The sequence below is a fragment of the Podarcis vaucheri genome (assembly GCF_965113315.1).
Source record: "Podarcis vaucheri genome assembly, chromosome: 6".
Lineage (NCBI taxonomy): Eukaryota > Metazoa > Chordata > Lepidosauria > Squamata > Lacertidae > Podarcis > Podarcis vaucheri.
In genome coordinates, this window is record NC_138764.1 from 13,626,114 (window position 1) to 13,639,908 (window position 13,795).

The 13,795-nt window shown below is 43.4% G+C and overlaps 1 protein-coding gene across 1 annotated transcript in view; it reads right to left on the bottom strand.

Annotated features, from left to right (window-relative positions):
* The window catches only part of PRG4 (proteoglycan 4), a 40,844-nt gene extending 29,021 nt beyond the window's left edge, over window positions 1–11,823 (bottom strand). Inside the window, exons 1-3 of the mRNA XM_082225408.1 lie at window positions 11,746–11,823; window positions 10,585–10,683; window positions 2,150–2,269 (exon numbers count right to left, since the gene is read on the bottom strand). Coding sequence (XP_082081534.1) covers window positions 2,150–2,269; window positions 10,585–10,657 — 193 coding nt within the window. The 5' untranslated portion in view covers window positions 10,658–10,683; window positions 11,746–11,823. The remainder of the gene's footprint in view (window positions 1–2,149; window positions 2,270–10,584; window positions 10,684–11,745) is intronic.
* Window positions 11,824–13,795: the final 1,972 nt, after the last annotated feature.

Sequence of the window (13,795 nt, forward strand, 5' to 3'; positions counted from 1 at the left end):
TTGCAGTCGCCAAATGGTTTAGGTCGTGCTAAACACACACGCCAGTTGCCGAAACGCTTTGCATTTGTTCAACAGAGACCTAGGTTCTGAGAGTATCACCTGCCACCAAAAGACTTTATTGTCCTGGTGGAGGCGGGGGGAATTGGGAGTTGACTTTAAAGGAATGATTTTGTTGTTGTTGATGAATGGAAACTCACAGAACATTTATTCCCTCTGGACTATCTTAGGGGCAAACAAGGCCATTTTTCCACAGCATTCTGCCATGGCATGGCCACTCTATTACCCCTTTATTACAACCAAATTCTGCCCTGGCATGGCTCCACTGAAGCCAAATGAAGTGATGTCTGCTGAAAATCCAGACTGGCTTAAACAGGAGGCAGTAAATGTGGGTGTGGGTGGCATATAAAGGATAAAAATAATTTGAAAATAAATAAATGGAACTCCACAAACTTTTGATTCCCCGCTGTGTTTTTTTTAGTTTTACTGTTTTATAATATAACTGGCGGAATGTTCAGATGTTCAGCATTATTGCTGGCGAGTGCAGGTGGAAGGAGAACAGGATATTGCAAAGGCTCCTAGAGCCACATTGCATCTTGCTGTAGGGATAATTCCACCCAGTGGACTGTACATTTTGTCCTCATTGCAGCAGTGTCCTGAACTTCCTCCTGTAACGAAGCAATGGCAAGCTTCGACCTTGGAGAAAGGTTATAGCTCAGTGTCAAAGCACATTAAAGATCCCAGGTTGAGATCCTAGAATCTCCATGACTTCTGTCTGAAACCCTGGAGAGCCGCAAACAGTCCCTGTTGTGTAGATGACCTTGCAAATGCTGTTGGACTGCAACTCCCATAAAATCCTGACCATTGGCAATCCCAACCGGGGCTAATGGGAGTTGGAATCTAACAACATTTGGCGAACCACAGGTCAGTCACTGCTGGTGTAGACAGTACCGAGTTAGATAGACCAATAGTCTGACTCAGCTCGAGGCAAATTCCTATCTGCCCCTTGAGAATACCACTGGGTTTGAGGCTTACCCAACTCCCTGTCTATATAACACCCGTAACTGGGATGATTAACTATGGGAATAGAGCCTGTTCTAAAATGTACACAGCCCCATTGCGGGTTCAGTTATTTTCATCTGGTGCGTTGGCCAGAAGACAGCCAATTTCCTCACTCCCCTGCCATCACATGAAAGTTCCCCAGCTTGTATTATAGGTACAGTGGAACCTCCGGTTACGAACTTAATTGGTTCTGGAGGTCCGTTCGTAACCGGAAACTGCTCGTAACATGAGGTGCGCTTTCGCTAATGGCGCCTCCAGCTGCTGCCGCACCGCCAGAGCGCAATTTCCGCTCACATCCCGGGGCAAAGTTCGCAACAAGGGACATCTACTTCCGGGTTAGCGGAGCACGTAACCCGAAGCATTCGTAAGGGGGACGATATGTAACACGAGGTACCACTGTAAAGGTAAAGGACCCCTGGACAGTTAAGTCCAGTCAAAGGCAACTGTGGGGTAGCGGCGCTCACCTCGCTTTCAGGCCGAGGGAGCCAGCGTTTGTCCACAGACAGCTTTCCAGTCATGTGCCAGCAGGACTAAACTGCTTCTGGCGCAACAGGACACCGTGACGGAAACCAGAGCACACGGAAACACCATTTACCTTCCCGCCACAGTGGTACCTATTTATCTACTTGCACTGGTGTACTTTCGAACTGCTAGGTTGGCAAGAGCTGGGACAGAGCAACGGGAGCTCACTCTGTTGCGGGCATTCAAACCGCCAACCTTCTGATCGGCAGACCCAAGAAGCTCAGTGGTTTAGACGTCAGCGCTACCCACATCCCATGATGATACAACCATTATAACAAAATTGATAACTGGCAATCATATAGCTAAAAGCAGAAGTTCTAGTTCTAGTAAATCTTAGAATCATAGACCTGTGGAGTTGGAAAGGACCACAAGGGTCATCTAGCTATTGCCCTGCAATGCAGGAATCTTTTGCCCATTGTGGGGCTTGAACCCACAGCCCTGAGATTAAGAGCCTCATGCTCTAGCAAGTGAGCTGTGTTGCAGTATTGACACTGGAAATAGATCCTGAGGTCGAACCTTTGATTAGCCTCTTGAGCTTGAAAGGCAACGAAGTGCTTACGACACTCACCTACTAAACATGCTTCTTCGTAATCTGGACAACACTTGCCGTATCTGTCACAATCTGCATCGCAGTCGCACGGTCTCCCCCTTTCAAAACTCTCAGAGCAACGTCCTTTGCAAGACAGTTCTACACAGGATGATGAAAGAATGTTAGTACCATTTTCTTCACCTGCATGAAGGAAATCTGTTTTAATGAGGATGCTATCTGGGTCCTATATTTGAGGGTGTTTCCAAAGCTGTCCCTTCACTTAGGGAAGGCACTGTGATCTAACAGAGACCTTCACCAGCGGTACAGGGTGGAAGGTGATATGTGCCGATTGCCCCTCCCTGCTGCTGTGCGCTTCAGAGGGTTGGTGGACCCTCCAGAACAGTGAGGGAGGTGTCATGGTGGAACTGCAGGGGTGGAGCCAGCAAGAAGCTCCTCCCTCCCTGATCCACTGATCAAAGCCCTCACTTGATCAAAGAACATTCAACAAAGAGACTTCATTGGATACAACCTTGGATTTTTTCATGTAAAAAGAGCAGTCGGTGCCATCATGAATCACGGATCTCTGAATTTATTTATAACATCTGTGCAAGTTCAAATTCACTAATGGATATCCTTTAGAATCTATGCTGTGGTCCTCTTTAACCCATCCTCATTATTCCTGTGTTAATCTAATGAGAAATTCTCAGAAGAATCATGTGGTTTATCATATCATGTCATTTGAAAGTTAATACCGTAGTATATTGGGTATAGTGTGTGAATGATACATATCTTTTTATATTCTTTGACTGTTGTACTGTTTTATTGTTGTTAGCCGCCCTGAGCCCGGCTTCGGCTGAGGAGGGCGGGATATAAATAAAATTTTTTATTATTATTATTTCATGCTAGAAGTTTGCAGATAACCAACAGGGAAAATACAGCATGTTATGTACATCTTTGTCTATTTGTCTGGCAAGCAGTTGTGGAACATGTCTACAAGACTATTGTGTCTATGGCTATTGGTTCTGCAAAGCCCACTGTCACAAAATATATGGCATATACAGTACTGGAACGTCAACTGATTTGAATTGGTTCCTATGTAATGCAGCTAACAAGGAACCAGAGATTTTGCTTGTGTTGACTTGGCACTGGGAAGATTCAGCCAAATGTGTCTGTTTGCATTGGAATCTAAATAACGTACTCGAAAAATACAGGACATTTCAAAAGTCATGCATATAAAGCTTTCGGAATGCAAGAAGCTCAATTTCCACAACGTGATTTTAAGAAACTATTGAGTTCCTCTTGGATGATTCGACTGGTTATCCTTAATATTTGTTCCCCAGTTGTATTGTGAAGTGCACTTTGGTTCCCTGAGGAGTATCACACAGGAACAAATTGCATGTCGAAGTTATTCACATGGCATTACATGTTTCTGCCACCACCCACATGAATTACTCATACACGTCTCAAAATTGTGCCAGGAGAACTGGCAGGACTGAGTTTGCAGATCACAATGAAAAATATTCACCAATATATGAGAGAGAGAGAGAGAGAGAGAGAGAGAGAGAGAGAGAGAGAGAGAGAGGAGAGAGATGACACAAAAAGGAACATCCAAAACACAAGACAACAAGTAACATGTACCAAAGAGAAGGATCTTAAGGCAGTGGTTATTCAAACTTCCACCTAGCATTCTAGAGGGATCCTGCGGGGTCCAACAGCCCTGATGTCTGCTCAGGGTCTCCTCTCATATCAAGTGGCTGGGTCTGCAGGCAACCATTTACTGCATATTTCCCAGAATGCCCTCTGGGTTGGCTGCTCTGGCCATTGCAAAAAATTAAAAAGGCAGGTCCTAGCCACCCTTAAACTCTGCCACAGCCACTGCCAACACCAGCGGATATTCCTGAGGAGGCCCATCTATGTGTAACCCCTCAAACCTCGAGTTGTCACTGCTTTTGACCATTATGGAACTTTTCCCCATTTCAAAATCAGCTTGTTCTTCTGCTAAGGAGTCCCACAGCATATTTGCTGGGGAATTCATGTACATTGCATAGTTGGGCTTATATGTTGACCATACACAAACTGATAGGACTCCCCATCTTGACATGCACCCGACCCTCTTGCAACTGCATATGACTCGATGGGGTTGGACTCGATGGCCCTTGTGGTCTCTTCCAACTCTATGATTCTATGATTCTATGACAGCAGATCAGGTCAGACTTGCAGGCAGGGATGGGACGGGGAGAATTTTGGTTCCGTTCCCATTTAAAGGCGAACCTACCTAATTCACAGGGACGCGGGTGGCGCTGTGGGTTAAACCACAGAGCCTAGAGCTTGCCGATCAGAAGGTCGGCGGTTCAAATCCCTGCAGCGGGGTGAACTCCCATTGCTCGGTCCCTGCTCCTGCCCACCTAGGAGTTTGAAAGCACCTCAAAGTGCAAGTAGATAAATAGGTACTGCTCTGGCAGGAAGGTAAATGGTGTTTCCGTGCATTGTTCTAGTTCGCCAGAAGCGGCTTAGTCATGCTGGCCACATGACCCAGAAGCTGTATGCCGGCTCCCTCGGCCAATAAAGCGAGATGAGTGCCACAACCCCAGAGTCGGCCACAACTGGACCTAATGGTCAGGGGTCCCTTTACCTTTACCTTTACCTAATTCACAAGTCTTGAAACAATGCGCAAGTTAAGAGGCTTGCACTGCTCTCAATTTTGCAAGGTAGTTCTTTGCCCAAGTAATATGTACAGTAGTTAAAGTGCATAAAAATGCATCAGGAAAAATAACACAAAAAACTGCATTTTATTAGGCAAAATTGCATTCAAAAGAGTACAGTGGTGCCTCGCAAGACGAAAGGAATCCGTTCTGTGATTCTCTTTGTCTAGCGGTTTTTTCGTCTTGCGAAGCAAGCCCATTGAAGGATTAGCGGATTAGCGCTATTAGCGGCTTTTAGCAGCTTTTAGCAGCTTTTAGCGGCTTATCTGCTGATCGGATCAGCTGATAAGCGGCTTAGCAGCTTAGAAAAAGGAGGGGGGAAGGGGAAAAAACCAGCAGGAACTTGCAATACATTTTCGTCTTGTGAAGCAAGCCCATAGGAAATTCGTTTTGCGAAGCACCTCCAAAACGGAAAACTCTTTCGTCTAGCGAGTTTTCCGTCTTGCGAGGCATTCGTCTTGTGGGGCACCACTGTACTAGGAGAATGCTGATGAATTTTCATGTTGCTATACATGCACACACAAGACAAACTAATGGGGAGAACAGAACTTAATACCAGAAAAATGAGAAAACTGGGGGAAACCGAAACTAACATCCCTACTTGCAGCGCAGCTCATCTACCATTCATGATCGTCTTGTTGGGAAAATCCCTAATAAGCTCCCCCAAAGAGTTTGAAAACCACTGCCTTAAGTGAACATACCCGTCCTTATTCATACCGGAGCTTTAAAAAATGACTGCGGTCGAAGACTTACCTCCAACACAGCTTGTCTTGTAATCTGGGCAGCACTCCATGTAGAGAAGGCAGCTACTATCACACTGGCAGCCATGATTCCTAGAATACCCTTCCCCACATCTCCCTGCACAGCTTGATATATCTAAAAATCACACAATATGGCTGTAAACATTGCCAAACCAGAATCGTATATTAGAAAAGAACAAATGGCAAAGCATTGTTGCGTTGTTTCCCCTCACCACTTTTTTTTTTTTTTAAAAAATGCATATTCATTGTAATATGATGAATCGTATAGATGGTGTTGGACTTTCGGAGGAAGAGAGGGGAACTAGCCCTGTTGTATATCAGGGCAGGTTGTGTGGAGAGAGTCTCTTCCTTTAAATTCCTGGGAGTTTAGCTTAGTGAAAACCTCACTTGGAAAAACAGTATAACTCAGGTGGTTAGGAAGGCCAAACAGAGACTCCATTTTCTCAGGGTCTTGTGAAAGAACAATGTTAAAAAACAATTGATGACCTTCCACAAAAGAAAGTGTCCTCTCATATTGTATTACAGTGTGGTACATTGGTTTGACAGCCACAGATAGAAAGTCTTTACAGAGGGTGGTGAACACAGCACATGATATCATGGGCTGTCCCCTGAGTCCCCAAAATGACATCGCAAGGGATCGATGCCTTAGGAGAGCGAGGAAAATTCTCAGGGACGATTCACACCCCGGCCAGCACCTCTTTAATCTTCTACCCTCGGGCAGGAGATATAGAAGTATAATCAGTCGTACCAACAGGCTAAAAAACAGTTTCTATCCGTGGGCTGTTAGGCTGCTGAACGGAAAATAATATAGTGCAACTGACTTTCGAGGTTGGTGTGTTGTGCGACAAGCACACAGAGTGCAATGAGACTGAGTGTTTGGGGGGGGAGGCTCGGTTAATTTCATTGTATACAGAAGAAGAAAAAGAGTTTGGATTTGATATCCCGCTTTATCACTACCCAAAGGAGTCTCAAAGCGGCTAACAGTCTCCTTTCCCTTCCTCCCCCACAACAAACACTCTGTGAGGTGAGTGGGGCTGAGAGACTTCAAAAACTGTGACTGGCCCAAGGTCACCCAGCAGCTGCATGTGGAGGAGCGGAGACGCGAACCCAATTCACCAGATTACGAGTCTACCACTCTTAACCACTACACCACACTGGCTCTCACAGGTTGTACATTGACAATAAAGGTGTTGCTGTTGTTGTTGCTAAATAGTCATTTAGTCGTGTCTGACTCTTTGTGACCCCATGGACCAGAGCATGCCATGGACCAGACGACGTATTATTATTATTATTATTATTATTATTATTATTATTATTATTAGCTTCAACCTAGCTCCTGTCATAGTCACCAAATTCTTCTTTTTGCCAGAGAAAGTGGGGAAGCTGTGGCCTATCAGAAGCTGGGCAAACCCCACTGTGCTCATGTAGGCTTGTATCCAGACTGCTTTGGATCTTACCTACATCTGTTCGATTAAGAACTGCTTTAATATATTCTGCAGGTTGGTATGAACTGAACATAGTTCAATGCTGACGTCAATGACATTTTGCTTTATCTTGAACACCCTACTAAAATAAGCAGCTAATTTGATATCCAGAGTTGTGAGGTTGTATGGGTTCTTAAAAAAAAAAAAAAAAAACGGTTTGTCCTAAAAAAATATGTGTGTACATAGCCAGTTGAAGCATTATGGGTTAAGTCAGGCATAGGCAAACTCGGCCCTCCAGATGTTTTGGGACTACAACACCCGTCATCCCTAGCTAGCAGGACCAGTGGTCAGGGATGATGGGAAATGTAGTCTCAAAACATCTGGAGGCCCGTTTTTGCCTATGCCTCGGTTAAGTATTCAGCTAGGTTTTATGAGTAGACCAATGGAAATTAAGTTAACCATATCCATTCATTTCAATGGGCCTATGCTAAGTAGAACTAAAATTGGTTGCAGCCCACTGTGTGTTGTCAAAGAACAGAGTTCAGTAACAGAAAACACGTTAGAAGTTTGCTCCCATCACTTGAGCTATAACACAGGAGCCAACTCCTAGGGGCTGAGGTCTCTTTGTCGCCGCCCCCCTAAAATATCTGATGACCTCTGTGCACCACATCATGTGACCAGTTATGCAGAGTGGGGCTTAACTGGGGCCCCTCAATATTTTATTCAAGTTGGCGCACCTGAGCTATATAATATAGGATATGCTACCGGGGAAAATCTTTTATTGTCCTAAGGATATTATAGCTGGTTCTGGTTCTTGGACAACGTGCCCAATTCATTGGACCATATCAGTTCTTAAAATAATTTCGTGCTTTTGCAAGCCCTTCAGCTAAAAACCATTCCACTATGCTCATTATTCACGATGCCTGAAAACATTTCAGTGTTGCTTAATATGACCCTGCTATCTCATTGGAATTGGGTAGTTATTCCATATATTTGGAGAGTCACTGTTCTGAGTCCTTCAGGCAGTCACCCTTTCTCCAAGGAAGGATTGTCCAGAACATGGACTATCCACTGTTACAGCAACCCCATTCATTAGGCTTTAAGCAAATTCTTGCTTAACTCCAGTTGCCACACAGGGCCTACAATATATCAGAGGTAGGCTGTGTTTATGCTCTAGCATAATGTTCACTTTTCTCATGTCGTGAAACTAGCTGACATCTACTCTGGTTTTAGCAACAACAAAAAGTGTAGTTAAGGCAGTGGTAGAGCATCTGTTTTGCATGCAGAAAATCCAGGTTGCTCAGTAAGGGAGGCTGTCTGAATCCCTAGGGCAGGCATGGCGAAACCTGGCCCTCCAGCTGTTTGGGGACTACAATTCCCATCATCCCTGACCACTGGCCCTGTTAGCTAGGGATGATGGGAGTTGTAGCCCCAAAACAGCTGGAGGGCCAAGTTTGGCCATGCCTGCCCCAGGGGGTCACTGCCACTCAGTGTGGACAATACAGAACTAGAAGGGCGAAGGGTGTGACTCAGTACAGTGGTACCTCGGGTTAAGTTATTAATTCGTTCAGGAAGTGTGTTCTTAACCTGAAACTGTTCTTAACCTGAAGCACCACTTTAGCTAATGGGGCCTCCTGCTGCTGCTGCGCCGCAGGAGCACGATTTCTGTTCTCATCCTGAAGCAAAGTTCTTAACCTGAAGCACTATTTCTGGGTTAGCAGAGTCTGTAACCTGAAGCGTATGTAACCTGAAGCATATGTAACCTGAGTTACCACTGTATGAGGGAGCTTCCTATGCTCTTATGCCAATCTGATTTTATGATATTTTGAAAGTGGACTAGAGGTACATCGACAAGAAGAGACTTGGACGAAAAGGAAGAGTGATGCTTCCATCTACAGTCAGTTCAAAAATGGTTGCCCCTCATTTGGCATCACCTGCATGGCTCCATATACTCATAAAAACAGGACCCTCCACAATTTTCCACAGGAAGCAAACTCTCAAAGGGCTCATCATCCATTACAGTGGCTTGTTGTGAGTTTTTATCATAGGGGAACAGTTACAGCCAGAGGTGCCAACTTGCGAGGGCGATTCAGGGAGCAGGCAGGTGCATTTGCAATGTCACGACATGTCGATGTCACATGTGTGAGCATCATGCCTCCTTTCCTAAGCCCCGGGCATTGGAAACGATGTGCCGGGCCTCTGACAGGATACTGCAGCCCTCCTGCCTCCTTCCCAAAGACGGGAGGGCTTTGGGAAGGTGGAGAGAGGACTCTTGGACTCATCGGAGTATTGTGCCTCCCTTCCTAAGCTGGGCAGAAGCTTCCAGGGCTTTGAGAAGGAGGCACCAGGGGACCATTTACGGGACTAGCTTAGTCTTCCTAGTCCACTGACCACACACCACTGATTCACAGTTTCAGTTCCAAGCAAAAAACATGTGTGATCCATAGACACAAAACATTTTCATTTTCCTCTGTCAGATTGAACAACTATTTAATGTTCAAATAGGATAGGAAATCTCACTAGGATCACAACAGCCTCAGTTTGGGGCTAGTACAGGGCTAGTACAGAATCAGATGAAGAGTGTGATTCTAGGCAAATGGTGTGTGTGTGTGTGTGTGTGTGTGTGTGTTGGACTTATTGACTTGTTATTGAGTTGTTCACTGCACGAAGGCATCCTTCACTTTGACCAACGAAGACCAAACATTTAGTAGACAAGCCAAATGAAATTACTCAAGACAAGGAGTCGCAACCAGACACAACAAGAAACAACATGTACACAATACGGAAGACAATGGTCATATTTTTTCAAACAACACAAATTGGGCAGACATATGACCATAACATTTCAGAGGAAGAATTGAAACATATAAATTATTTTGTGAAGTTTAAGTAAACCACTGTATAAGCATTTGAGAAGACATGATCTGGTTTCTAACAGAGAGTGTAGCCGAAGTATAGACATTAAGTGACTTCTTACAGTTCACTGAAACCACAAGGAGTGCCACACACTGATACAACATAAAACCCTTAATTTCTGTCCTTAATTAGGGACATCTTCACCATGGATGAAAACAGCAAAAAATAAAAAGAAGAGATCAGATTCTTAGACTGTAATGAATGGAAACTGATGTACACCCCGGGTCACTGCACACAGTTTAGTCAAAATTAAATCTTTGTAAGGGTCATAATTTATTTCCTCTTTAATGGGACTCAAAAAGTTCTTAACTTTAACTTCACCATACCCTTAGTTTCTGTATTATGCACACATTATGAATATTACAGAAACATGTAAAAATATGTGCTATTTTAAAATTATTGAGTAATTTTTGTTGTACAGTATATACTTAAAAATAGAAACAATTATCCCGAAGATCATATTTGTCATGTTTCTTGACAAAAAATTTCAAAATATTTGTCATATTTCTTGACAAAATTCACATGGCCATCATAAGCTCCAGCATTATGGTTGCCTAAATGTGCTTTTATTCCGATTAAATCTTAATACTTTGCTTCAAATTAGTTATGGGTTGAGCCGTGAGTCATTAGCTCCTTAAAAAATAGTGCTTTTGCTTGACATTTTACAATACCTTGTGAAGAAACTTGCTGTGCCAGGAACACAGAAAGCAAAATAAGGGAGATCCGATATATATTCCATGCCATGGTGATTTTCAGGGAATACCTCTTTCCTTAAAATAAACAAAATAAAAAGTTTATTATTATTTTCATCATCATATTTCCAATATCCAGATATATACACTGTTCATAATTTTGATGTGATATGTTATTTGTAAGCTCACAGGGCAATCCTGTACAATGTCTACACTGAGTTCAGTGGGACTTGCTCCCAAGTAAGTGTGGACAGAATTGCCATTTTAACATCAACCTAGGAAAATGCATATAACTTATTTATTTCATATCAGCTAAGCATGAAGAATATGTAGCAGAAGATTTAAAAAGTCAGAGTCTATAACATACTTTGCCAAAGAAAAGTGCTAGATAAATTCTATGTAGATTTATTTATAAAAATATTAATATACCACTATTCATTAAACAAAAATTCCAAAGAGTTTAAAAAGTCATATTATGATTGTTAAGTAATTTATGTTCAACCACACTCAGCTCTGTAAAATGAATAATATCTAAAACTCATGTGATCCAATGCATCCTCTTTTTAACAATTTCTAAAGATAAAATGGACATGCACAAAATGAACACATTCAATAACTTTGGGTTACTTTTAAATATATATTGAACCTATTATCACCTTCATTCCTATCGTTACATAAATTATATTTCACAGCTCATATATAGTAGATTATATGATATAATTTACTATATTATACAATAAAATTTGTAACATGCAATTTTTAAATGCCCTATTGGTTTTTTAGAAATATTATTGTTTCAAACCACATGTTAATTATTTATATTTAATTTCTAACCTGTATATATACCTATAATTATAATCTTTTAAAATGTATGCATAATCTTTCCACATAAAAAGATCTGTCAATCCCAAACAATGCTTAAAATAATCAAATAATCCAACTAAGTCCTACTCAGAGTAGACCCACTGAAAGTCCATTGATTTCAATGGGTCTACTTGATTTATGACTTGGTTGGGTATCACCCTTACATTGTAGCCTATATTTATCCATTACATTCTCAACGTTTTGTTCCTGGGTGTCCTTAAAGGGTATGAAGCCTTTGAACAAAGTTCTGTAACAGAAAAGAGATGTTATGCTTACCCTCCCAATGGCTGTTTCTGTTTGCAGTGATTCTGCAAATGCTTATATATACCGGTATATATTGGTGAGAATCTATTGGGATGAACTAATTAGGCAGCATGTTAGACAAAACCAACTGTGACAACCCATGACAGCAAATTTTCCACATCTATTGGAAACCATCCCAGAAGACTAGACAGCACCATCTGGAAAACACTCCCATTAAGAAAAATGACTATGAAAAATAAATAAATTTAGACTTATTAGTCAACACATTTAGAAGATTTTAGTTAAGCGAACAAACTGTCCCGAGAGAAGAGATGGATCTGGCAGGCGTTTGCACTGAGTAGCAGTAGCAGATCATCATGTCAAATAAAACAAAAGAGAAACTTTAAAATGTGAAGTACATGTTGAAGCATATAGTCACATTGTTTTGGGGAGAGTGTGGAGGAATACCACTGATTGGGGGTTACTGTAGCCCCTGTTAAAGTGTCTGGAGTCTAACCCCTGGGGCAGGTGGTAGATAATACCCCAAATTCATTCTTTTCTTTATTTTAAAAAAATACATGTTTATTGAAAGTTCAAAAAGTACATAACCATATGTGTACCGAACATAAAAAGGTAAAGGTAAAGGTACCCCTGCCCGAATGGGCCAGTCTTGACAGACTCTGGGGTTTATGCGCCCATCTCACTCAAGAGGCCGGGGGCCAGCGCTGTCTGGAGACACTTCCGGGTCACGTGGCCAGCGTGACAAAGCTGCATCTGGCGAGCCAGCGCAGCACACGGAACGCCGTTTACCTTCCCGCTGGTAAGCGGTACCTATTTATCTACTTGCACCCGGGGGTGCTTTCGAACTGCTAGGTTGGCAGGCGCTGGGACCGAGCAGCGGGAGCGCACCCCGCCGCGGGGATTCGAACCGCCGACCTTTCGATCGGCAAGCCCTAGGCGCTGAGGCTTTTACCCACAGCGCCACCCGCGTACCGAACATGGTGAGATGCAAACAAAAAAAAAAGGGGGGGGGAGAAACAGAACCTGTGCAGAAGGGGAAACCGGGGAGGGGACCCCAAAACTGTATATTTTACAAGGTTGTTATTGTACTTCACCAGATCTTAACCTATTACAGTATTTGTAAGAATGGATTCCAAATATCATTGAATTTGTCCATGGCAAGTCTGCGTTTCTGGGGGACAGGAGGCAGGCAGGTGTGGAGGACTCCCTGGTCCTGAATGGGGCAACTGTGCCCCTGAAAGACCAGGTGCGCAGCCTGGGAGTCATTCTGGACTCACAGCTGTCCATGAAGGCACAGGTCAATTCTGTGTCCAGGGCAGCTGTCTACCAGCTCCATCTGGTACGCAGGCTGAGACCCTACCTGCCCGCAGACTGTCTCACCAGAGTGGTGCATGCTCTAGTTATCTCTTGCTTGGGTTACTGCAATGCACTCTATGTGGGGCTACCTTTGAAGGTGACCCGGAAACTACAACTAATCCAGAATGCAGCAGCTAGACTGGTAACTGGGAGCAGCTGCCAAGACCACAAAACTCTGGTCTTGAAAGATCTACACCGGCTCCCAGTACATTTCCGAGCACAATTCAAAGTGTTGGTGCTGACCTTTAAAGCCCTAAACGGCCTCAGTCCAGTATAGCTGAAGGAAAGTCTCCATCCCCATTGTTCATCCCAGACACTGAGGTCCGGCTCCGAGGGTCTTTTGACGGTTCCCTTGCTGCGAGAAGCCAAGTTACAGGGAACCAGGCAGAGGGCCTTCTCGGTAGTGGCACCCGCCCTGTGGAACGCCCTCCCACCAGATGTCAAAGAGAAAAACAACTACCAGACTTTTAGAAGACATCCGAAGGCAGCCCTGTTTAGTGAAGCTTTTAATGTTTAACAGACTATTGTATTTTAATATTTTGTTGGAAGCCACCCAGAGTGGCTGGGGGGAAACCAGCCAGATGGGTGGGATAAAAATAATAAATTAGTAGTAGTAGTAGTAGTAGTAGTAGTAGTAGTAGTAAGTTGTTCGTATGTTGCCAATTTGTATAAGTCTTCAGTCCAGTCGTAGAAGGGAGTCACACTT